Below are 22740 nucleotides of genomic sequence, written 5' to 3'. Positions count from 1 at the left end.
CACCACTAGGCTGGGGGGGGGGGTCCCGGCCTGTTTTGTTTGTCCCGGGACCTCGGCGCGTCCTACGTGGCCGACACTCACACGTACTTGTTGAAGGAGCGAATGGATGCCTATCGACAACAGCGACTGAGACGGAAACACAGCTTCCGGTCCTCAAAACCACACTCCCATGTGGGCGGGGCACACATCACCCCCATTGGACAGATGGGCAAACTGAGACTCGGAGATTTATGTGGGTCGCCTGAGCACCCAGCAAGGAGGAACGAGCCAGAGTCGCTGGTGGCTTTTCCTGTGCTCCCTTGGCCCTCGGTCCTGGAGGGAGCGGAGGCCTGTCCCAGGCCTGAGGAGCCGGCATGCGTGTCCAGAGCCCCCTGTGTGGCCTGACTGCTCAGGCAGGCTGAGCTGCACCACTGTGCACAGCTGTGCCTGTGGCCGTGGAGACGTGCGTTCTGGAGCGGGAGCGCGTGTGGGGAGGGCAGGTGGCAGGCAAGCTGCAGCCATCGAGGGATCTGTGACTTCCCCAGGCCAGGATTTGGCTGTGACACTCTGGGCTTCCTGCAGGCCCCGCAGGGCCCAGCCCGGCCCTGCTGCACCCAGCCCGAGGGGCGGCACATCTGGCCCCGGGCTGAGCCTGGGCGGGCGGCGGGCGGGAGGGGTTGGTTTGTCGCCTGCTCCCGGGCAGGACGGCCAGGCCCAGGGCAGGCCCGCGCTCTCTGGGCGTCCGCGGCGGGGCTCAGCAGCAGCTACTCCTCGACGGTTCCGGCGAGAGCTTGATGGAGTCCATGAGATGATTCTCTAAGACGCTTCGGTACTGCGGGGGGAGAGGAGGAGCCAGCGTTCGCGCCCGAGAGGCGACCACCACCGCCGCCCTCGGCTTCTTAGTGGCCCCTGGAGGGTGGGCCTTCGTCCCCCCTCCTCATTGCACTGTTGGGAAACTGAGGCCCAGAGGAGGAGGCCACTGGTCTTCCCCATCTCTCTCCTTCCCCTGCCTCCCCGACATGCCTCTTCCCAGGAGCCTGGAGCAGCTCCGTGGCTGGAGCCCAGGCCCCCTGACCTCCAACCAGGTCTCAACTTCCCATTCTCCAGAGGGGACAGCAGAGGTGACCTTCGGGCTCAGGCAGGGATGGCAACGGCCAGTCCTCAGTTCTCCTGCAAACATCCCCAAACCCCCAACCTCCTCTTCCCCTGTCCACCTCCCAGCCCACCCCCACCCCCCAGCCCCCCACCCCACCTCCCAGTCCCCCACCCCCACCCCCCAGTCCCCCTCCCCACCCCCCAGTCCCCCACCCCACCCCCCAGCCCCCCACCCCCACCCCCCAGTCCCCCACCCCACCCCCCAGCCCCCCACCCCACCCCCCAGCCCCCCACCCCACCTCCCAGTCCCCCACCCCACCTCCCAGTCCCCCCCCACCCCCCAGCCCCCCACCCCACCTCCCAGTCCCCCACCCCACCCCCCAGTCCCCCACCCCACCTCCCAGTCCCCCACCCCACCCCCCAGCCCCCCACCCCACCTCCCAGTCCCCCACCCCCACCCCCCAGCCCCCCACCCCACCTCCCAGCCCTCCTCCCCACCCCCCAGTCCCCCACCCCACCCCCCAGTCCCCCACCCCACCTCCCAGCCCTCCTCCCCACCCCCCAGTCCCCCACCCCACCCCCCAGTCCCCCACCCCACCTCCCAGCCCCCCACCCCACCCCCCAGTCCCCCACCCCACCTCCCAGCCCTCCTCTCCACCCGGGGGCCCATCTTGGCAGGTGCTGCCACCACCGCCACTCACCCTCGCCAGCGCCCGGCCCGCCAGCATCTCGAAGGCTTGCACCACGTTGATGTCATTCTTGGCACTGACTTCAAAGTATGGAATATCCTTCTCCTCGCACCAGCCTTGGGCCAGCTCCTGCGGCACCTGGATGAAGGGAAGACATGATCACTCTCGTCGAGTCGTCATCACTGCCATCACCCCCATGGTCACGTCACCACCGTGGCCACCATCATGGCGTCAGCCTCACATAAGCACCATGACCACCATCGTTGCCGCCATGCCTGTTTATTGGGCACCTTCCACGTGACTGTAACTTCACACATGTTGGCTCTTAAATCCCCAACGCAAATCTGCAAGGTGGGTATTGTTGGCTCCATTTCACAGATGAAGAAACTGAGGCCTGGAGGGGGAAATTTCTTAAACTGTATGAGGCTGAGCAGGATTTGAACACGGGGCTGGTGGAATTAGAGCCCACTGCACTATGCTGCCTTTGTAAGCTCTAAGATCTTAGGAGATTCTTCCTGCCATTGGCTCCTTCAGTCCCTTACAAAGGGAGATGGGCACAACAGACACTAGCCAGGAAGGGTAGGAAGGGAGGACTTCGGTACTCTGAGCCAGCTGGGCAGGCCCACACTTGGGAGGCCTGTTTCTGGGCAGAGATTTGGGTTTTACCCAGGGTAGAATCCTGGGAGTTAATAAGCTCGTACTAATGGCCAGGCACTGTGTTAGATGCTTTATCAAACACTAACTCATCTCAGCCTCTCAATGACCCTGTGAGATGGGTGTTACTAGCTTCACTTTCTAGACAAGAGCACTGAGGCCCAGAGAGGTTCAACAACTGGCCCCTGACCACACAGCTGGGAGAAGGCAGAGCTTGGAGGCAGCCCCGGCTCGGCACTCCCCTGGCGTCTGAGCTGCCCTCTGCAGGGGACCGTGTAAGAACCATGCTCCTCCTTTTCCATGCTCCTCCCGCTAGACTGTAGGTTCCTTGAGCTCAGAGTCCAGACCCTTTCAGCTCTTGGCCTGCCACCCACGAGCCTCGCAGCACAGGTGAACGAACACACCTCTACCCAAGTGCAAACGGCTGATGACGGTTTGGGGATGTTGGATTGGAAATGCTCTGGCAGCAGCATTTTGAGTTACTCCCAAAGACGACTGGTGCCACTGGGTTTGACGTCCAGTTATTTCGGGGAAAGGGAAATGATGACGTATCGAGCACTTTCTGTGCCTGGTATTTTATAATCATTATTTCAATCTATTTAAGGTCTCTCTTGCAGAGAAAGGACCATTCTGCCTCCTCCCAGAACACAGTGCAGGCAGGAGAAGATCAGAGGCTGCCCCCGTTCAAATCCTGCAGGTCCTGGGGACATCTATCTTACTGGGATAAAAAGTAGCATCACTGTCCTCTGTCTCTTTGGTTCTCGATTCCTTGGCCTCAGAAGTGACAGGAGGGCCCAGCGGCTGGTGGCTTTCTTTCACAATGCCTCTGTTGTCCACCAGCGGTACTCTGGCATCGTGAGGCTCACACCCCATGAAGGCCAGGGCCAGCCTTGGGGAGCCCAGGGGACACCCACATGCCCAGGAACAGCCGAACTTGAGCACAGCAGGGAGAGTCCTCAGGCCTTAGCCTTGGCCTCTGACCTCTAGGAGGAGTGACCCCAGAATTGGCCAAGAGTACTCCCTCCCGTGGGGCGTAGATGCCCAAGGCCTGGTGTGTAGCCAAGAAAGCCCCGCAGCTCTGGCAAAATCCTGAGCTATCTATCTGGAGGAAGAATAAAGGATGGCCGGGCCACTGAATATTATTGCCTTTGCTGGTAACATGCACATAAATAATCATTAGAAATTAACACCTTATACCTTGATAGCATTTTAAGAACCAAGGGTTTTGTATCTTTTTAAGTCTCTATTTGTTTTATATGAAAGGACTGAATACAGATTCCAAAATATCAGTGGAGACTATGTTGCAAATGAACATTCTTTTTATATCTCCCCCGCTACTCAACCTCAGAAAGTCGGCTTGGGAAGAAAACCACCCAGACAGTACTTTTCTCTTTTCTCTTCCAATTCCAGCTACGGGTCCATGATTTAAAAAATCATCTCATCTTTTATTTATAAAATGAAAGTTATTTATAACTTAGGCTCTACCTCCAGAAATAAGGACATGAGAAGTATGAACACTCCGGAAGTGTCACTTTCATTAATTCTGCTTTTGGTTGACAATATACTATTACCGTTTTACTTTTCTTATTACAGTTTTGCTGGCTCATTGGGGGCCATACTTTTGACAAAACTAGTTCAGTTTACACCATTTTATTTATAATGTTTTCCATCTCATATGCATCTAAAATGATGGATTATACAAGCGTTAAAATTAGCATGTCAAATACTAATGACTAAACCATTAAACCATTATTAAAAATAACAAAGAATATTTTTAGGAACCATGATCCTAATTCTATGAATCAGTGGTAAGTCAGAAATTACCTACCTGAACACAGACCATAGAATTCACATCCCAGTGAATAAATTCCTTATAGCATAGATGCTAGCAAAGCTTTCTAATAAATGAATTTTTTTTGCACTATTACATTCTATAGAAGGAATAGGGACATTTTTAAAGCTAAGTCAGTAAGTTCTTTAAAATCATTCTGGCAAAAAAGTATATACACGAATATGTACCCATATTTATGTATATACACATATACACACACGTGTGTGTATATATACTTGTGTGTGCTTTCATTGTGGTAAAATATACAGAATATAAAATGTACCATTTTAAGCATGTACTTCAAGGGCATTAGTTATATTTGTGCGGTTGTGCAACCATCACCGCTATTCATCTCCAGAACTTTCTCATCTTCCCAAATCTAGCCATATACATACATATATATATGTGTGTGTGTGTGTATATATATGTGTATATATATATATATAGGAGACAGGGTGGGGATAAGTGGGTCTTGCTATGTGGTCCAGGCTGGACTTGAACTCCTGGCCTCACGTGATCCTCCCACCTCAGCCTCCCGAGTAGCTGGGGTGACGGGGGTGCACCACCGCACCTGGCATCTAGCAATATATTTTAAAATATTCATTGTCTTTGTATTAAGCAGGAAAGGCTGCTGTGTTTCCCCAGCCCATCCACTGGAGATGGTAACAAGGAGGGTAACGGTTGTATTGTTTCCTTTAACGACTTCTCAGGAAGTCGGTGTTCTGGTCTCCACCCCACTGACTCTGCCCCTCCTGCGCCACCTCCCTCCAAACGCTTTCACAGCCTACCTTGTTGAAAGACAGACTCCCCTCATCCTCCATGCTCCAGGGTCCTCCCTCCCCCTCCCCGCCTGGCCGAGCCCTGGCTCTTCCTGGGGTCGCCACTGTCCTCTTGCCCTCTCCGCTGGGGCTGTTTGCAGGCTCTACACATGCAGGTCCCAGAGAAGTGGTGGCTTGCCTGGTCCTTCGCTGCCCCTTTCAAACCTTTGTTCCTCCTCTCTCTGCAAATCAAAGCTCACCCCTAACTTCAGGCTTGGATGGGACCCCCCGACCCTTGGGAGGCATCACAGCCCTTCTGGCCCTGCAGGTGCCCCTCCTGCATGGGACTTCGCAATCCACACAGGCCTCCTCCTCCCTCAACAAACAGTTGCCCTCCCACCCTCGGTCCGGGTCAGCCTTGTCTTCCCAGGGCCCCCGAGACACGAAACCTGGCTTCCCTGCTCCCTCTCTTAGACCAGCTCAGGATTCTCACCTGCAGCTGGCCCCAGTGGGGAAAAGAAAGGGAGACACCTTGGCTTTGAATGACCTGAAGCTGCATATTTGTAATTAGAGAGTTGACACTGAGTTTCCAACCGGGAAGTGACCACAGAACTGGTGACTGCTAGATATCTCTTAGATAGGGGCATCTACTCAAACCCAGAATATAGGACTGGCTTCCTAGAATGGACTTCTCCTTCAAAACTTCATTCTTATGTATTCCAAAGCCTGCTGGTCATCTCCAACTAGTTGTTCTACAAGCGTCTCAAACTCAGCACGTCCAAACCAAACACATCATTTTATGAACAGGTAGCTCTCCTTTCCCGGTGGTGGCTCAATTAGAAGCATCGTCCCTCCCTTCCTCCCTTCTTCCCTCCTTCCGTCCTTCCTCCCTCCCGCCTTCTATCCATCAACACACTTAATTGCGCCAAATAATACCTCCTTCTACTGCTTTTCTCTGTTTGAACCACTGTGAAAATGTAGTTCAAACATGACAATTCGGTTCCTCATTACTTTTTCTCCATTTGAAATGCTAAGAAAACTTGGTCCAAACAGCTCTCTTGGGTGTCATTTGGTCTTCGTTTTGCACAAGGGCATCTCTTACAAAGGAAGTCTAGCTGTACTCTTTCCTCATTAGCAGGTGCTGGTTGAAAGAGCTCTCTCCGCGGCGGGCCTGCCATGGCAGGCGCCCAGGCAAGAGGAGCGGACCAGCTCTCAAGTGGTTAAGCCCATGATCCAGAATATGCTTAAGCTAACAAAAAACTATTGCTCTCCTAGAAAACTTACAGATCCAGGAATTTTATAACTGCAGACCCTCCACCCGACCCTAGGCAGAAATACTGTTGTTCCACAGATGGATTCAAACTCCACCGAGACCTGACTCCTGCCCATCTACGATGCCTAAACTCCTCCACTCTGTGTCTCCAGACAAAACTGTCTTCAGTTTTCACTCGCATCATGCTATTTCTTCAGCCTGGAACCCACCTCTCATGAGAAGCCTGCCATATATTCTGGGCTTGAATAGATGTCCCTTTATTGTGGTCTCCAAATATCCAAGATAAATCTCTATCGTTGCATTTACCATATCATACCACGATTGTCTTTTACAGGGTCTGTGTCCACTACTGGCCTGTGAAATTCTTGAAGTAAGGACGGTGCTTGATTCAGCTCTGTATGTGTGGGACCTAACACAGTACCTGGCACATGGGGGGGGTGCTCACTTGTTTGTTGAATGAATGAATGAATGAATGAATGAATGAATCAACTGTACCTTCCGGTCTGCCAGATCGATTTTGTTCCCCAGCAGCACCATGGGGTAGGATTCCTCCATCGGGACAACCTTGGCCAGAACATCGCCCCGCCAGATATCCAGGGCTTCAAAGGACTCCAGGTCGGTGACATCAAAAGCCAGGACACAGCCATCCGAGCCTTTGTAGAACGTGGACACCATGGAGCGGAACCGCTCCTGACCGCCTGTGTCCCAGATCTGGAGGGAAGAGCACCGCCCCACGGGGCTGGGGTGAGTGGCTGCAGTCAGGCCCACCAGGTTGGCTCTTTCATGTCAAAGCTTCCTTTTCTGAGTAGCGAACGGGCAGAAGGCCCTGGTACAGGTGCATACGGTGCTTGTGGCACTTTGTCCCACCCATGCACACGATGACACCTTTGCAGTGACATTTAGCATCCTGAGAGTACTTCACCTCTGAGCTCTCATTTTCCCTCTGGGTCATCAGGGCGGGGGTTGTTGTTCTCATCCGACAGATTTAGAAACCTGGACCTTGGGAATGACTTGCCCAAAGCCACTCGCCAAGTTTTCCAGGGAACCTGAGACTAAATGTGGGTTTTCCCAACTCCTACTGGATTTCCTCCTAGACCAGGCATCAGCACTTTTTTTTTTTATTTCCATAAAGAGCCAGATAGTAAATATTTTAGGCTTTGCAAACCACACAGCCTCTGTTGCAACTATTCCACCACTCTGCCATGATAGTGCAAAAGACAGCAAATAAACAAATGGGTGTGGCTGTGCCCCGGGGAAAACTCATTTACAAAAGAGCAGGTGGTGGGCCAGATTCAGCCCAGGAGTTTAAGTCTGCCCATCTCTGCTCTAGACCATTCTAGCTCCTGGTGCACCTTGCCACATGAGTGGCTGTCCAGGCAGTGCGGGGCGATTTTCAGGTGTATGCAAGTTCAAGTGGGAAAGGGAGGGCTGCTCACCTGTAGCTTCAAAGTTGTGTCACCCAGCATGATAATCTTGGAGAGGATGCTGGCCCCCAGGGTGGTCTGGTATTCCTCGTAAAACGTTTTGTGCACATACTGGTGAAGCAGAGAGGTCTTGCCCACGCTGAGGAAAAACCCCAGACTCGTGTGAACACACATATGGAAACACACATGCACATGCATTCGCACCATCCTCAGAATCTTATCCTGTCCCTCCTGCCACTATCTCTCCCTGAGATTCTGAATTTCTAATGCCTGTGGCCCATGGACCACACTTTGAGTAGCAAGGAACTAGGACATTATTTCTAGAAGTGGAACCAATCAAAGTGAGCAGACTGGTTTGGAGAGAAGTGAGTATCTCACAGCAATGGTCCGGTTTTTCCTGCGTGTGGTAGGAGACAGGAGGGCAGACAGCTGCTCGATGGCTTGCCTAATTTACACAGCTGGTCACTGCAGAGTGACTGCAGAGCTGGGGCCAGAAACCATCTACTTACTCCCAGCCTCTTCTTCCCAACTAAGCTCCCTTCCTTGGGGTGGGATGCACTTCCTGGTGAATCAAAAAGGGACCCCTGGCAGGTGGGAACACACCCACCCATGAGGTCTCACTGTCCTTAGGTAAGAGGCTGCTTCCCAACTCCCAGACTGAGCTGAGCTTACCCAATGGCTCCAACGATGATGAGTTTCAGGTCCACTTTCTTCTGAGGATTCATGGAGGGGATTCAGAGCCTGCAGGGAAACAGAGGTCATCCACAGAGGTGATCCAGTGTCCCCTGTGGTCACTGTCACTGAGGCTGGCCTTGGCTTTCCCCTTCTACGTGGGCAGATCACTGCCCTGGCCCAGGACTGGGTGGGGTTGTTCTCTGAAAGAGGCACATAATTCAGTGAGCCTTATATGCCTTCCCCCTTGCTACCCCCGGGGACATCCTCGGGGCTGGCAGGATGGTGGCACACAGGACAGGCAAATCTCTCATCCTTCACCTCTACCAACCCTGCTCCCAAAAGGCAGCCTGGAGCGCCAGGAAGGCAGGACTGGATCGAACAGAGGCCACGCAGACAGCCAAGCCTGGAGCCGGAGATGGAGGGCAGTGCGGGAAGAAGTGATGGGGGGTGGGCAGGACAAGGGGTCCATTGTTAGGAGCACCCGGAGTCTTTGGATGGGAGAGCGCCCCTCCCCCAGCCCGAAGAGTTGCTGCAATCGCAGAATCAAAGGGCTCTTCTCTAATGCAGCCGGTGGGAGTGTAGTTGGTGCGTGTTTCTGGAAAGCTATTGGCAGCAAGCGTGGAGAGCCTTAAAATTGTTCCTGCCCTCCACTTCTAGGAATTTGTCCCAAAGAAATAATCCAAAATGTGGGTAAAGACTCTTTTCAAGAATGTTCTTCACAGTAGTGTTTATAAACATCCAACAATAAAGAAGGGGTTAAATCACGGCACACAATGAACTATTAAGTAGTCATTAAAATGGAGGTTTTGAGTATTAATATATTATAGTAATGAGGGGAAAAGCTCATGCCAAAGGATCCAAATGAAAAACAGGAGATGCTAAAGTGTGCATACAACATCACCCCCAAAATTTAAGCGAGTTCCTATTTGCATAGAAAAAGGCCTAGAAAGGAATATATAAAAAATTCAGATCCAGCAGTCCCAGTAGTGGGTATATAGCCAAAGGAAATGGGATCAGTATGGTAAAGAAATATCTGCACTCTGATGGTCATTGCAGTCGATTCATAATAGCCAGGACATAGAATCAAGCTAAGCGTTCATCAACAGATGAATGGATAAAGAAAATGTGGTACATACATAATAGATGCTATTCAGCCTTAAAAAAGAAATCTTGTCAACATGAATGAACCTGGAGGACTTTATGATAAGTGAAATAAGCCAGGCACAAAAAGACAAATACTGCATGATCTCCCTTACATGCGGAATCTAGAAAAGTCGAACTCGCAGGAATAGAGGGTGGAACGGTGGTTACCAGGGGCTGGGGGTGGGTGGCTGGGGAGATGTTGGTAAAAGGACACAAAATTTTAGTTACATAGGAGAGGAATACTTTAAAGACATCTATTGCACAACATGGTAACTACAGTCAATAACAATATAGTGTAACCTTGAAAATCGCTAAGAGAGTGTATTTTAAGTGTTCTCAACACAAAAAAACAAGTACGTGAGGTAATGGCTATGTTAATTAGCTGTTAATTAGCCATTCCACAATGTGTACATATTTCAAAACGACATGAAATACATGGCAAATATATACAACAATTCTCATTTGTCAATTAAAAAATGTAAGTGATTAATTCTGGGTGGTAGGAAATGACATGATTTTATTTTTGTTCTCTATGCTTTTTAGTATGTTCCAATTTTTTTTTTCTTTGAAACAGAGTCTCACTTTGTTGCCCAGGCTAGAGTGAGTGCTGTGGCGTCAGCCTAACTCACAGCAACCTCAATGCCCTGGGCTCAAGCGATCCTCCTGCCTCAGCCTCCCGAGTAGCTGGGACTACAGGCGTGCACCACCATGCCGGGATAATTTTTTCTATATATATTTTTAGTTGGCCAATTAATTTCTTTCTATTTTTAGTAGAGACGGGGTCTTGCTCTTGCTCAGGCTGGTTTCGAACTCCTGACCTCGAGCGATCCGCCCGCCTCGGCCTCCCAGAGTTCCAGGATTACAGGAGTGAGCCTCTGCGCCCAGCCTGTTCCAATTTTTTTTTTAAACAACAAACATGTCTTGTTCCTTATTATAAGAGAAAAATATATATGTCAGCAAAGGCCGGAGCGCCCACCGCACGCCAAGCCCTGCACTGGACGCGGAGAGCAGCACAGACATGCGGGAAGGGGGGACCCACTCTCTGCACTCATGAAGGACGAAAGGAAGGGGCTGAGTGACGACACTAGACAGAAAGTGTGCGGTGTCCCAACAGAGGCACAGAGAAGGTGCTGTGGGAGTCCAGCTGCATCGGGCCCAGAAAAATGGGGCACGCAGTTGGGGGGGTGACACTTCACAGGGAGGGCATGAAACAACCAAAGCCCTGGGAACAGGAGAACGGAGCAGGTGGCTGATTTGCTCCAGGGAAGGGTGAGGTGAAGGGTGTGGAGGGAGAAAAGCCTGGGAGGAAACAAGATTAACACGGGCTGTGACCGTCCCACCGGGGATCCTGACGCTGATTCATGCATTCATTCACGCAGCAAGCGAGTCCCCCGCTCCAGACATGCAGGGGAAGGGAGCCCGAGCCGTTGACCTGGGCTGGCATTTTGCGATGGATGTTGCCGCCCACAAGGAAACCAGCCAGGGGAGAAACGGCTCGGAAGCTCCCGAAAGGAAAGGCGTGGGTGTCTGAGCATCAGCTGTCACGGTGGAAGGGGCCTGGGGGCTTCGGGGAGCTGGTGGGCTGTGGCACAGCATGCGATGCCTTAGAAAAGGAATCAGAACAAAAGGGAAGCAGGAAGAAGCAGTGGAGAAGAACTAGCGCTGGCCGGGCACCGCCGTGGCTGCCCTAAGCACCCTACGGAGCGCGGGTCACCCTCACCGCCGCCCTGAGATGAGAACAACCAAGGCTGGGAGAGGCGAGTCACTCGCAAGTCACGCAAGGCCACACAGGGAGTAAAAGGGAAAGCCGGTGCTGGGATCGAAGGCCAGAGAAGGCTTCTTTCTCTGTCACGTTGCCTCCTGATGGCTTGAGATGGAACCCAGGCACTCCGTGTGCCCAGGAACCTGGGGCGCGGGTCTGGTGAACGTCCGCAAAACCCTAGAGGAGCTGGGGCAGATAGAGAAAGGCAGCCACAGGGACAGAGGGGTACAGAGGGAGCGCAGAGAACTGCGGCTGCCGACCGGCAGCTGTGCATGAGGCCTGACCCCAGGGTGACACCCGCCACGCTAGGGGAGGCACCCACACGCTGTCACATGACCACGGGTACATCTCACGCCATACGCTCACGTTGACCTGGCGGGCGCCCTGCCGAGGGCTTTGCGAATATGCAAATAAGCAACACACATACTGTTGGGAGGGTTAAATGAATTAACACATTGTTATAATACGTTTAACACATATAATATACACTACTGTGACGTACTCACTGGCACAAATTAAGGACTCGAGACATGTCAGCTATTTAATCAAGGACTCGAGACATGTCAGCTATTTAATCGCGCACAAACACAGCCTGTGGGATTGCCACTGTTGTCATCCCCGTGTGACCACTGAAGAAACACGTTTGGAGAAGTGAAGTGAGGCAGGTCGCCACTAAAGACTCAGATGTTGTAAGTGGGGCAGCCTGAACGTGGGGCTGGGATTGGAGGGTAGGCTTCACTCCGGGACGACACGCTTAACTGCTAGGTTCTGTGTCTACAAACTAGAATTCGGATCACACACCCTGCTCGGTGGTGGCCCTGACAGAGAGCTCAGGGGCTGGATGGGTGAGGATTCGGCACAGGGAGCCCAGCCGTGTGCTATGGAGGGAAGGCTGGGGCGGGCGGGGCGGGTAGAAAGTGTATGCGGTGTATGTAACGGAGGATGGGTATGCACGCGTGTTGTACACGCCTATGGACAACATACCAGCAGAAAAATGGGCAAAGAAGATGAAGAAGTAACCAACTGAAGTCTCATAAAGCAGCAGTTCCCACTCAACCTTTTGGGCACCATTAACCAGTTTCATGGAAGACAATTTTTCCGAGGACAGGGGTTGGGGGATTTGGAGCTTGGGGAGATGTGAGTCATGGGGAGAGGCTGTGAAGGCAGATCAAGTTTCCCCTGCTCACTGCTGCCCACTTCCTGCTGTGCAGCCCAGTTCCTAAATTTCATGGAAGACCATTTTTCTATAGATGGTGGGGGAAGGTGGAGCTCAGGCGGTGACTTGGCCTGGTTCCTAACAGGCCACAGACCGGTGTTGGTCTGTGGCCCAGGGGTTGGAGACCGCAACATTTCTTTAAAAAGAGCTTGCGGATGAATTGCCGCCCAAAGTCATCTGAGTGTGACTCTCTAATAGGATGACTCGCTTTCGTGTCTGGGCAGCAGAGGGAGGCTGCCTGGTACCATGGAGTGATCTTGAGTTTTGGGGTCAGAGTTCTCATCCCAGCTCCGCACATCCGTGACCTTGGGCGAGTTACTTGACCTTGGGTGGGCTGTTCCCGCAGGGGTAAAATGGGCATCGCTCCTGGCTGTGGCTTCCTCTGCAGGTAGCAAGTGCCATGCTCTTACATCACAACAGCCTCCCCACGTTTGGAAAGATTCAGATAAATGCTCAACAACCGGGATGTGGAGGAGTGCAGGGGTCAGAGACCTGGTTTGCAGTGCCTGCCACTTTCTACGGTGTCACTACTCCCACGACGGCTGATTTCAAGCCACCAGTGTAGACCCTGCACCAGCACCCTACTACACAGGCCACTTAGTCCAGTCTCTCAGCTGAGCCTGAGCCCCCTCTACCACACTCATGGGACGATAGAGCCGGACCTGCCTCGTGGAGCTTCTTCTCCCTACTCGGGGAGAATTTCTCCTGCGGGGCCCCACCAGAAACGCCCAATTCCTCTGCCACCTGCCAGCCCTTCTGAGGTTAGAAGTCTTCCCTTTGGGTTTCGAGTCTTCTTCAGATCCTTATAACTTGTCTCAGTTTAACTTTGAGCTGTCCCAGCTCCCCACCGCCCTGGCCCCTTCCCCGGGATGTGGCTCAATGTGTTGCCACTGCAGGCTGCACGACCCCACGCCCAGGAGGGGAGGACGTTGCTGAGGCTGCTGTTTAAAAATAGCCTGGTCCTTGGGTCCGGGATCACCAGCAAGAGCAAGAGAGTGACCAGGACTGGGTCGGTGGCAAGGGTGGTGGGGGCGGTCCGCTTAGGGGTAGACACAGGCTGGCTCACCTAGGAGGCATATGCAGATCTCAGATGGTGGCTGGAGTCCCTTCCCACGTCCTCTCTGCTGGGCTTTGGCAATGACCGGCATTCGAAGCCTCCTCCCACCCACTCAGCTGACTCACATTTCAAAGAAGGACATCCTCCTGGAGGCCAATGTGAGTCATCCTCCACTGTTAAGTAACAGTGAAAAGCAGGATTGGAAAAGGAGGATTGGATGCTGCCTTCAGCCAGAGCAGGTCCACACAGAGCGGAACCTGCGGTGACCCACTCCCCACTGGGTGTGACCAGCTCTTCTCCCCTCTTGCCTGGCAGCACTTCTAAGCCAGGAGCCTTGGCCCCGCCCATGTGCCTTGGCCCCGCCCATGTGCCTTGGCCCCGCCCATGTGCCAAAGCTACGATGTGGCTGAGTCCTGTGCAGTAAGAAAAACTGAGTTGTCCCGCCTGGGGCCAGTCCTACAAGCACTCTTGGACCTGCTCTGCTCTCACCTTTGCACTTCCCTCCCCTCCTTACCCCTCTGGTCCCAGCCAGGACCCAGGCACCATCTTCTGCCTCATTTGTGTTGAGTGAGGAGTCGTTTCCACCGACAGGGAGCCCAGTGGGCAGGGCAGCCGAGCATTCTGAAGCAGGCACAGTCACCCCACCTCCCATCACAATCTTACTTGGCTCCTTGTCCCACTTTTCAGCACCCCCCCCTCCCAGATCCCACACCTTGGAAAATGACAAATATATCTGCCCTGAAAAATAATGGGACTTGCCATCTTGGGAGTGAAGTTTGTCTGGGAAAAGAGCCTCTCTAGGGAGCTCAAGGCTTTGTTGCTTCCTAAGAACACGTACAGCCCTGCCTTACCCACTGGCAGGTCCAGACCTGCTTCCTCCGGGAAGTGCCCCCACACCCTGGTTTTCGGGAAGCTCAGAGCTCTTGTTCTTTAAGATCTTTGAAATTATTAGTCCTGTCTCCCCCAAGTAGACTGTCCATGCCTGAGGGAGAGACTGCCTCACACCTCTCTGTGTCCCCCCTGAAGACCCTGCCTGCTGCTGGGATTATAGAGGCTTCCATAAATAGCCACCCACCCAACTGTCCGTCTGTTCATCCATCCTTCCATCCATCTGTCCAGCTCATGCAGCACATGCCTACTATGCACCCGCACTATGTAGGTCTGAGAGTACAGGCAAGTTACTATCTTCCTGGGGCCCTTGTGATGGGGGATTGATCTTAAAGCCCCCCCCAATTATTTTTATTGATACATAATGTATAGCAATTATAGAGCACTTGCAGTTTACAAAATGGCATTATAGCCCAATGAATTCCTGAATAAGAACAAGTAGTTAGCGGCAAGCTGGGCCTAGCACCCAGATCTTTCCAGCACTGCTCCCGGAGGAGCATTTATGATTTAGAACAAGAGGGGCAATCCCCTACTCCGGGGGCGACCCTTCCCCTGATGAGACCCTTTGGCTGACACAGCTCCATCCCAGAAGGGATGCCATGTGGCAAGGGGACTCTGGGTGCCAAGTGGACTCAGCCCACCTGAAGGGCTCTGATTTTTGGCAAGCCCTGCAGGGTGGAGGGAGCAGCGCTGCCCTCTTCCGACTGAGCCGGCAGCTGCGTCCTGCCTCGGTCCCCGAGCTGGGCCCCAGCTCCCCGGGCAGCCAGGGAAGTCCTTTCTTGTTGTCACTCTGCGGGAGTTTCTCCAGGGTGGGGCTCTCTGGACTGCATGTAAACCCTGCAGCTGCCAGATTCTGAGCCTCATCCTTGCACCCCCTGCCTCCACTCCTTCACCCAAACTGCCAAATAGCTCCTGGGGCTGCTGGGGCAGACAGAAGGACCGAGAAAACTTACAGTTGTGGCTGAGCAGCGCTCAACCTCCGAGGCCAGATGGGGGCTCTCTCTGAGTCTGGAGGTCTCTTCTTAGAGCAGCAGTCTTGGCTGGGCCACAGGAGAAAGACTTCGGGAGCACAAAAGAGATTGTTGAGGTCAGGCTACTTCTTCTGTCTGAGTTTTCCTCCTCTCCCTGTCGTGCACAGACTTGGGAAAGTTGCAAAAGAGGCTGGGCTGTGTGACCTCAGCTGTGTGGGTGGAGGGGGTGGAGTGGAATGGGAAAGCGAGATTTCTGAGCTTTGGGGCTGATGTTTTTGGACGTGGGGCCCCTGGAGAACTCAGCTGATGGGGACTCTGGCCTGTGGGGGTGAGGGTGGGAGCTTGTGGGTCAGCAGCCTCTAGGGTGATGTGGCAAGTTTGTGGGCACCATCAAGTGTCTCTGGCTGGCTTTGGGAACTTCTGCCTGTGCTGCTGGAAGCCACCCAGTACAGGGGCCCTTTTGTTTGTGGAAGGTTTAGATACAAATGTGTAGTAGATTCAGTCCTGGCAGGAAAATGTTCTGGTTCTCATGCCTTTTGCTCAGCCCAATACTCTACAGACACACACCCCTCCCCACTCCACACCACACATACACACACACACACACACATGCAAAATACCCCACATGAGGCTTGTAAGATATGAAGCAAGTCCTGACATCTCCCTGGGCCTCTCAGGTGAGGATGTGTGAGCCAACCAGAAGAACCTAGGAGACTACAGAAATTTAAAATATTGTTAGGATGAGAAGAAATCAGCAAAAGATCTCCAGATACGTGAAAAATCAGAGTGAAAGGACACCCCCAAAAGAAAGCAATAAACTCCGTACGAAGGAAAACCAAGCAAAATGAGAATATTGAAATGACCAATAAAGAATTTTGAACATGGAAGCTCAATGAAATACAAGAGAAAATAGAAACCCAACACAAAGAAACCACAAAAACAATGTGGGAGATGAATAGAAAATTCACCAAAGAAATGGAATTATTAAAAAAAAATCGGCCGGGCGCTGTGGCTCACGCCTGTAATCCTAGCTCTTGGGAGGCCGAGGCGGGCGGATTGCTCAAGGTCAGGAGTTCAAAACCAGCCTGAGCAAGAGCGAGACCCCGTCTCTACTATAAATAGGAAGAAATTAATTGGCCAACTGATATATATATAAAAAAAAAAATTAGCCGGGCATGGTGGCGCATGCCTATAGTCCCAGCTACTCGGGAGGCTGAGGCAGGAGGATCGCTTGAGCCCAGGAGTTTGAGGTTGCTGTGAGCTAGGCTGACGCCACGGCACTCACTCTAGCCTGGACAACAAAGTGAGACTCTGTCTCAAAAAAAAAAAAAAAAAAAAAAAAAATCAAGCAGATCTTCTGGAAATGAAAAATTCATTCAAGGAAATACAAAACACAGTGGAAAGCCTTAAAAGTAGGCTAGATCACACAGAGGAAAGAATCTCAGAGCTAGAAGACAACAACTTTGGATTCAATAAATCAGTCAAAAAGAAAGAAGAGAGAAATAAGAGAAATGAAAAACCCCTACAAGAAATATGGAATTCTGTAAAGAGGCCTAACCTAAGAACATAGGCCTCCATGAGGGTGAAGAAGAAAATATACAAGGGCTGGAAAACTTATTTGAGGGAATAACTTGAAGAAAGTTTCTAGGTCTTGCTAGAAATCTGGACATCCAAGCACTAGAAGTGCAATGGACTCCTGGGAGATTCATCACCAAGAGGGAATCACCATAACATATAATCATCAGACTGGCCAAAATTAACCTGAAAGAGGAACTTCTATGAATTGTATGACAAAAGCACGAGGTAACTGACAAAGGAAAACCCATCAGACTAACTGCAGATCCCAGCTGAGATCTTACAAGCCAGAAGGACTGGGGCCCCATTCTCAGTCTTCTCAAACAGAATAGTGGCCCACCTAGAATTTTGTATCCTGCAAAACTAAGTTTCTTATATGAGGGAAAAATAAAGACTTTCTCGGACAAGCAGATGCTAAGGGAATTTGTCAAGACCAGACCTGTCCTGCAGGAAGTACTCAAAACTGCATTTTACATGGATCAGCACAAGAGACACCCACCAGTTTAAAACCATCCAAATGATAAAGTTCAGAGCCCACTTACCACAATGGCTCAAAAGGTAAAACAAAGCATAAAGTTCTACACAACAGGATGAACTGAAATCCACCTCACTTATCAATTCTTTCAATAAATGTGAATGGTTTAAACTCCCCACTGAAGAGACACAGGGTGGCTGAATGAAGAAAAAAACACAAGCCAAGTATCTGCTATTTCCAAGTATCTGCATCTAACTCATAAGGACTCATTCAGACTCAAGGTGAAGGGGTGGAAAAAAATATTCCACGGAAATGGAAACCAAAAGAAAGCTGGTGTAGCCATTCTCATATCAGCTAACATAGACTTAAAATCAACAATAGTAAAGAAAGACAAAGATGATCATTATATAATGGTGAAGGGAACAATTCGGCAAGAAGACATAACAGTCCTAAATATTTATGCACCTAACACAGGTGAGCCCAGATTCATAAAGTAAATCCTACTTGATCTAAACAAAATGATAAACAGTAGCATTGTAATAGCCGGGGACTTCAACACCCCACTGACAGGTGGGACAGGTCCTCCAAGCAGAAAATAAATGAAGAAACAATGGTCTTAAACAGAACTCTAGAACAAATGGGCCTAGCAGACATTTACAGAACATTCTACCCTGAAACTACTGAATATGCATTCTTCTCATCAGCTTATGAAACATTCCCTAAGATTGATCACATCTTAGGCCACAAAGTATGTCTCAACAAATTAAAAAAAAAAAAAAAAAGAAATTATATCATGTATCTTCTCAGACCACAGTGGAACAGAATTAGAAATCAATTCCAACAGAAACACTCAACTCTACACAAAGTCATGGAAATTAAATAAGTTACTGCTAAACAATTATTGGACCAAGGAGGAAATTAAGATGGAAATCAAAAGATTCTTTGAACTAAATGACAATGGGGACACGAGTTAGCAAAATCTGTGGGATTCTGCAAAGGCAGTCCCAAGAGGAAAATTCATAGCCTTAAATGCCTATGTCCAAAAGATCACAAATCAAAAATCTAATGAATTATCTTAAGGAATTGGGAAAGGAAGAGCAAACCAAAATAAATAAATAAAAATTAAAAAATAATAAAATGTGGTTAGCATGAAGTTAATTTCAGTATCTCTTTGAATTTCCTGGAGCCATGCCTTGAATAACCATGACTGGCAGATGAAAGGGGAATGAAGTGAGTTTAGACGTGCCCAAGTACCCAAGTTAAGTGGATCATCAGATCTCAAGAGATGCTTTCAAGGCGTGTAATGTACTTGATGTACCCCTGTATCCCCACATCCCTTCTGAGATGGGATTTGGCCTCCTTGGTGGCCCACCCCTCTGTTTGATAATCCTGGCTGTCAAAAAGTTCTTCCTGTTTTTCCTAAGTCCCTGATGCTGCGGTATTGCTACTGTCCATGTCTAAGTCCGGTCAATTAGACTACACATTCCTCAAAGGCAGAGTGGATGTCCTCGAATCTTGCTCCTGGCCCTGCTCAGTGATAGGCACGGGCCTTGCTACGGAGTTTTTGGTAGAACTAAAGTTGAAGTTCATTTCCTTGTTTCCATTAGCACACACGCGTAGGGGGAGGACACAAAGATTTCTGTGAAGTGTAATATTGGACACCGTACGTGGAAAAATTCTAGAGCGCGTTTACCCACAATGTTCTATTTTGGTTACTTGGGAAAGTGTGCATCAATCCATCCTTAGGACAAACACTGATTTGTGATAGCTGACTTGTTCTTAAACTGTGTCCCTTTAGAATTTTCCGCCCATATTCTTTCACTTTTTTCTGAAACTAGGTTTTTTTTCTTTTTTGAGACAGAGTCTCACTTTGTTGCCCAGGCTAGAGTGAGTGCCGTGGCGTCAGCCTAGCTCACAGCAACCTCAATATCCTGGGCTCAAGCAATCCTCCTGCCTCAGCCTCCCGAGTAGCTGGGACTACAGGCATGCGCCACCATGCCTGGCTAATTTTTTTCTATATATATTAGTTAGCCAATTAATTTCTTTCTATTTATAGTAGAGACAGGGTCTCGTTCTTGCTCAGGCTGGTTTTGAACTCCTGACCTTGAGCAATCCGCCTGCCTCAGCCTCCCAGAGTGCTAGGATTACAGGCGTGAGCCACCGTGCCCAGCTGAAACTAGGTTTTAAATGAACAAAATTCTGGGTGTGAGGAGTGGGGGAGAGAATGGGAGAAAGAGAGTGGGAGCCCTTGGAGGAGGAGAGGCACATTTGAGCCTCCTTCAGAGAACATGGGAAAGTTCTCCTGGGCCTGCAGCTGCTGAGGGTGCTTTGGGGTAGGGGAAGTGAGCTGGCCGCGGCTGGTCCTTAACAGCGTCTGAACATGAGACTGAAACAGGTACTTTCAGGGGCCATTTGCAGAACTAACACCTTTGCAAGCCAAGTCGCCACCTACCCTCAGGCTCTGGGCCCACTTCCTCCACCCACGTGAATCAAAAATCAACTTCCCTTTTCTTCCTCTGACACATGCTGCAAGGGAGAATGGCAACCAGCCTCATGCCTGGCTGCGTTCCTTGCATTTCTTCCTTCCTGCCCTCTTGCATGCTTTCGTTCCATCGTGTGAGCATGGCAGGCCCCTTGGGGGACACAAAAATTGATTCTTGCATTTTATCAGTGGAAATAAGATTTGGAGCAAACCATGGTGTAAGAAACACAGTGAAGGGGGTGTGGGGGTTTAGAGGAGGATGAGATGAATTCTAGTTAGGGGGCATCAAAGAGGGCCTCGTGGACAGAAGGAATTTGAACTGCAGCTTGAAGGGTGCAGAGGACAGGAGCACGTGCAGGTGTGTGGTAAGTGGGGGTGCACAGTCAGGTTCAATATAAGGAGCAGTGACTTGGGGGAGCGGGAGAAGAAACGCTGAAGGTCGGGCTGGCAGGGGAGAGAGTGCACAGGCAAGGCTCCGAGTTGCCGGTGAGTGCCTTCACAGGGGTCCGCTGGCTGAGATTTCACAGCTCCGTGTCTACTGTCTCTTCACTCTCTGCAAAGGGGCCACTTTGGGGAGCGGTGGGCGTGCTCCTCTGCTGAACAGAGGAGGGGGAATTCCAGGAGCAACGTGTGCAAACGAGAAATTGTAGGCGGTTTGGGGCGGTGAGGGGTAAACTAGATGTCCAGGGAGGATGGAGGGCAAACTGAGGCTAGGTGCTGGAGAGGGCTGAAAGCCATGTCAGCTGGAATGGGGTGCAGCACCAGACCGGCACACTCAACACACCAGGGCTGGCCCCTGCACGGGAGTGACCCGCCAGGAGAAACCGGAAGCCATGCTATCTAACGATGGGCTCCCCCGTGGCTCTTGGGGTGCCCTGTCTTAGAGGAAGAGCCACGGAGCCTTTCTATTCTAGGCATTTCTGCCTTTTATGAGATTCTCCTATGCCAAGTGAGGTCTGCTCTTTGATGAGCACAGGCAGATGAGCCAGTTACGTGTTCACACATGTGCAGTGTGTCACTGCATCCTCACCAGAACGCCGTGAAGTGCAGGCGATCCTTGGTACACGCAGGTTGGTTCCAGGACCCCCACACATCTCCAAATCCGAGCAGGCTCACGTCCTGCAGTCGGTCCTGCGGAACCCACGTATAGGAAAACTCAGCGCTCCATAGACTCGGGTTTTGCATCCCACGAATACTGTTTTCGATCCACCTTTGGTTGAAAAAAAAAAAAAAAATCCACCTATGCATGGACCTGCACAGCTCAAACCCATGTTCTTCCAGCGCCAGCTGTAGTTGCTATTATCATGCCCACTTGACAGATGAGCAAAGTGAGGTGCAGAGGTCCCACAGCTGGTTGTAGGAATCAAGCCCAGGCCTGTCTGACTCCGGAGCCCGTTCTGTTAACTGTTCTACTACGCTGCCTGGGTAGCTTGTTTGGGTTAGACACGGCTCTGAATCAATCCCGAGGGCAATAATTTGGTGGAAAAGGCAAAAATAAAAGTAAAAACAAAACAAAAAAGCTATGTGTGCGTGGTGTACGCGTGTAGCTGTGACCCAGTCTGAGCGTGACGCCCGAAGGGGAAGCGAGGACATTGTGAGCCAAGTGCTTCCACCGAGGTAAGCTCCCTGGCTCTCCGGCAGCTCTGCGAGTGAGCGTCTCCGGGACTCGAAGCCATTGCCAAGGTCACCAGATGGGCGAGGGGCAGAGCTCAGATGTGAATGCAGGCTATCTGACCTTCAGCCTGCTGTGTTTCTTACCACCCCTGCCGCCAAAATGTGACGGCCAGCGTCTGTCCCAGGTATCTTAGAAGTCTTAGTGCTTAGTGCCTGCCATAAAATAAATATTCACCGTGTTGGATTGAATTAAACCCCAAATGAACCTAATGTGAATTCAAAGAGGATTTGATAAATAAATGGACACCTTGTAGATGGTACAGGAATGTCTGCACTGACCGGGGAATCTACCGCCAGATGGGAAAAGCAGTTTGGAGAGGAGAATGTGGGGTATGATTCCTTTTTTGTAAAAAGAAAAAGGTTTCAGCCGGGCGCGGTGGCTCAAGCCTGTAATCCTAGCTCTCTGGGAGGCCGAGGCGGGCGGATTGCTCGAAGTCAGGAGTTCGAAACCAGCCTGAGCAAGAGCGAGACCCTGTCTCTACTATAAATAGAAAGGAATTAATTAGCCAACTAATATATAAAGAAAAAAAAAATTAGCCGGGCATGGTGGCGCATGCCTGTAGTCCCAGCTACTCGGGAGACTGAGGCAGGAGGATTGCTTGAGCCCAGGAGTTTGAGGTTGCTGTGAGCTAGGCTGACGCCACGGCACTCACTCTAGCCTGGGCAACAAAGTGAGACTCTGTCTCAAAAAAAAAGAAAAAGATTTCCTTACCGATACCATCTCTATCTGTTGATATGTGCAAACAAAAATGTCTGTGTCAGATAACATTGAAATGATAACAGTGCTTTCCTCTGAGGGGGAGGATTATGGAGAAATCTCATGTGTTTTATAAGAAGAAAAAAACTGAAGACACTTCCATTTTGAAAGAAGCAAAAGCCGAAGGGAGGAAGAGAAAGATGAGTTGTTTCTGGTGGCATCAGAACGGGGACGTGCCTCAGACCGGAATTCTCCATGTCGGATACCGCGGGGTGGGCCCTGGGGTCTTAAAGGTGGAAAGCATGTTCTCGCAATCCTCCTGTCTCTCTCTCTCTCCCCCTACTCCTCCACCTCGTGCTCTCTGTCCTCATCCTCTATGTGCCATGAAATATTTTCGGTTATAACAAACATGGGCACACTAC

General features: G+C 50.9%; 1 protein-coding gene across 2 annotated transcripts; it reads right to left on the bottom strand.

Annotated features, from left to right (window-relative positions):
* Positions 1–16: 16 nt before the first annotated feature.
* Positions 17–15586, bottom strand: RAB7B (RAB7B, member RAS oncogene family). Of its 2 annotated transcripts, XM_075996908.1 has the most exons (7): positions 15398–15586; positions 13566–13729; positions 8376–8444; positions 7716–7842; positions 6775–6990; positions 1776–1901; positions 17–811 (listed from the first exon to the last, which is right to left on the bottom strand). In XM_075996908.1, the coding sequence occupies exons 3-7, from the start codon at positions 8426–8428 to the stop codon at positions 734–736; spliced, it is 600 nt and encodes a 199-aa protein (XP_075853023.1). In that variant the 5' UTR covers positions 8429–8444; positions 13566–13729; positions 15398–15586; the 3' UTR covers positions 17–733. The 2 variants fall into 2 exon arrangements, with proteins under 2 accessions (XP_075853023.1, XP_012615708.1); XM_012760254.3 differs by lacking the exon at positions 13566–13729.
* Positions 15587–22740: the final 7154 nt, after the last annotated feature.

The sequence above is a fragment of the Microcebus murinus genome, chromosome 23 (genome assembly GCF_040939455.1).
Source record: "Microcebus murinus isolate Inina chromosome 23, M.murinus_Inina_mat1.0, whole genome shotgun sequence".
NCBI classification, from domain to species: domain Eukaryota; kingdom Metazoa; phylum Chordata; class Mammalia; order Primates; family Cheirogaleidae; genus Microcebus; species Microcebus murinus.
Note: the sequence above shows the minus strand (reverse complement) of the source record. Positions and strands in the feature narration are given on the sequence as shown.

What these genes read in the sequence shown, in the direction of transcription:
- RAB7B (XM_075996908.1), bottom strand. Translation starts at nt 8,428, where the DNA reads ATGAATCCTCAGAAGAAAGTGGACCTGAAACTCATCATCGTTGGAGCC. An exon ending in ATCATCGTTGGAGCCATTGG is followed by an intron (nt 7,843 to 8,375) that starts GTAAGCTCAGCT and finishes GTTTTTCCTCAG; the next exon opens with CGTGGGCAAGACCTCTCTGC. An exon ending in CGGGCCGGGCGCTGGCGAGG is followed by an intron (nt 812 to 1,775) that starts GTGAGTGGCGGT and finishes CTCCCCCCGCAG; the next exon opens with TACCGAAGCGTCTTAGAGAA.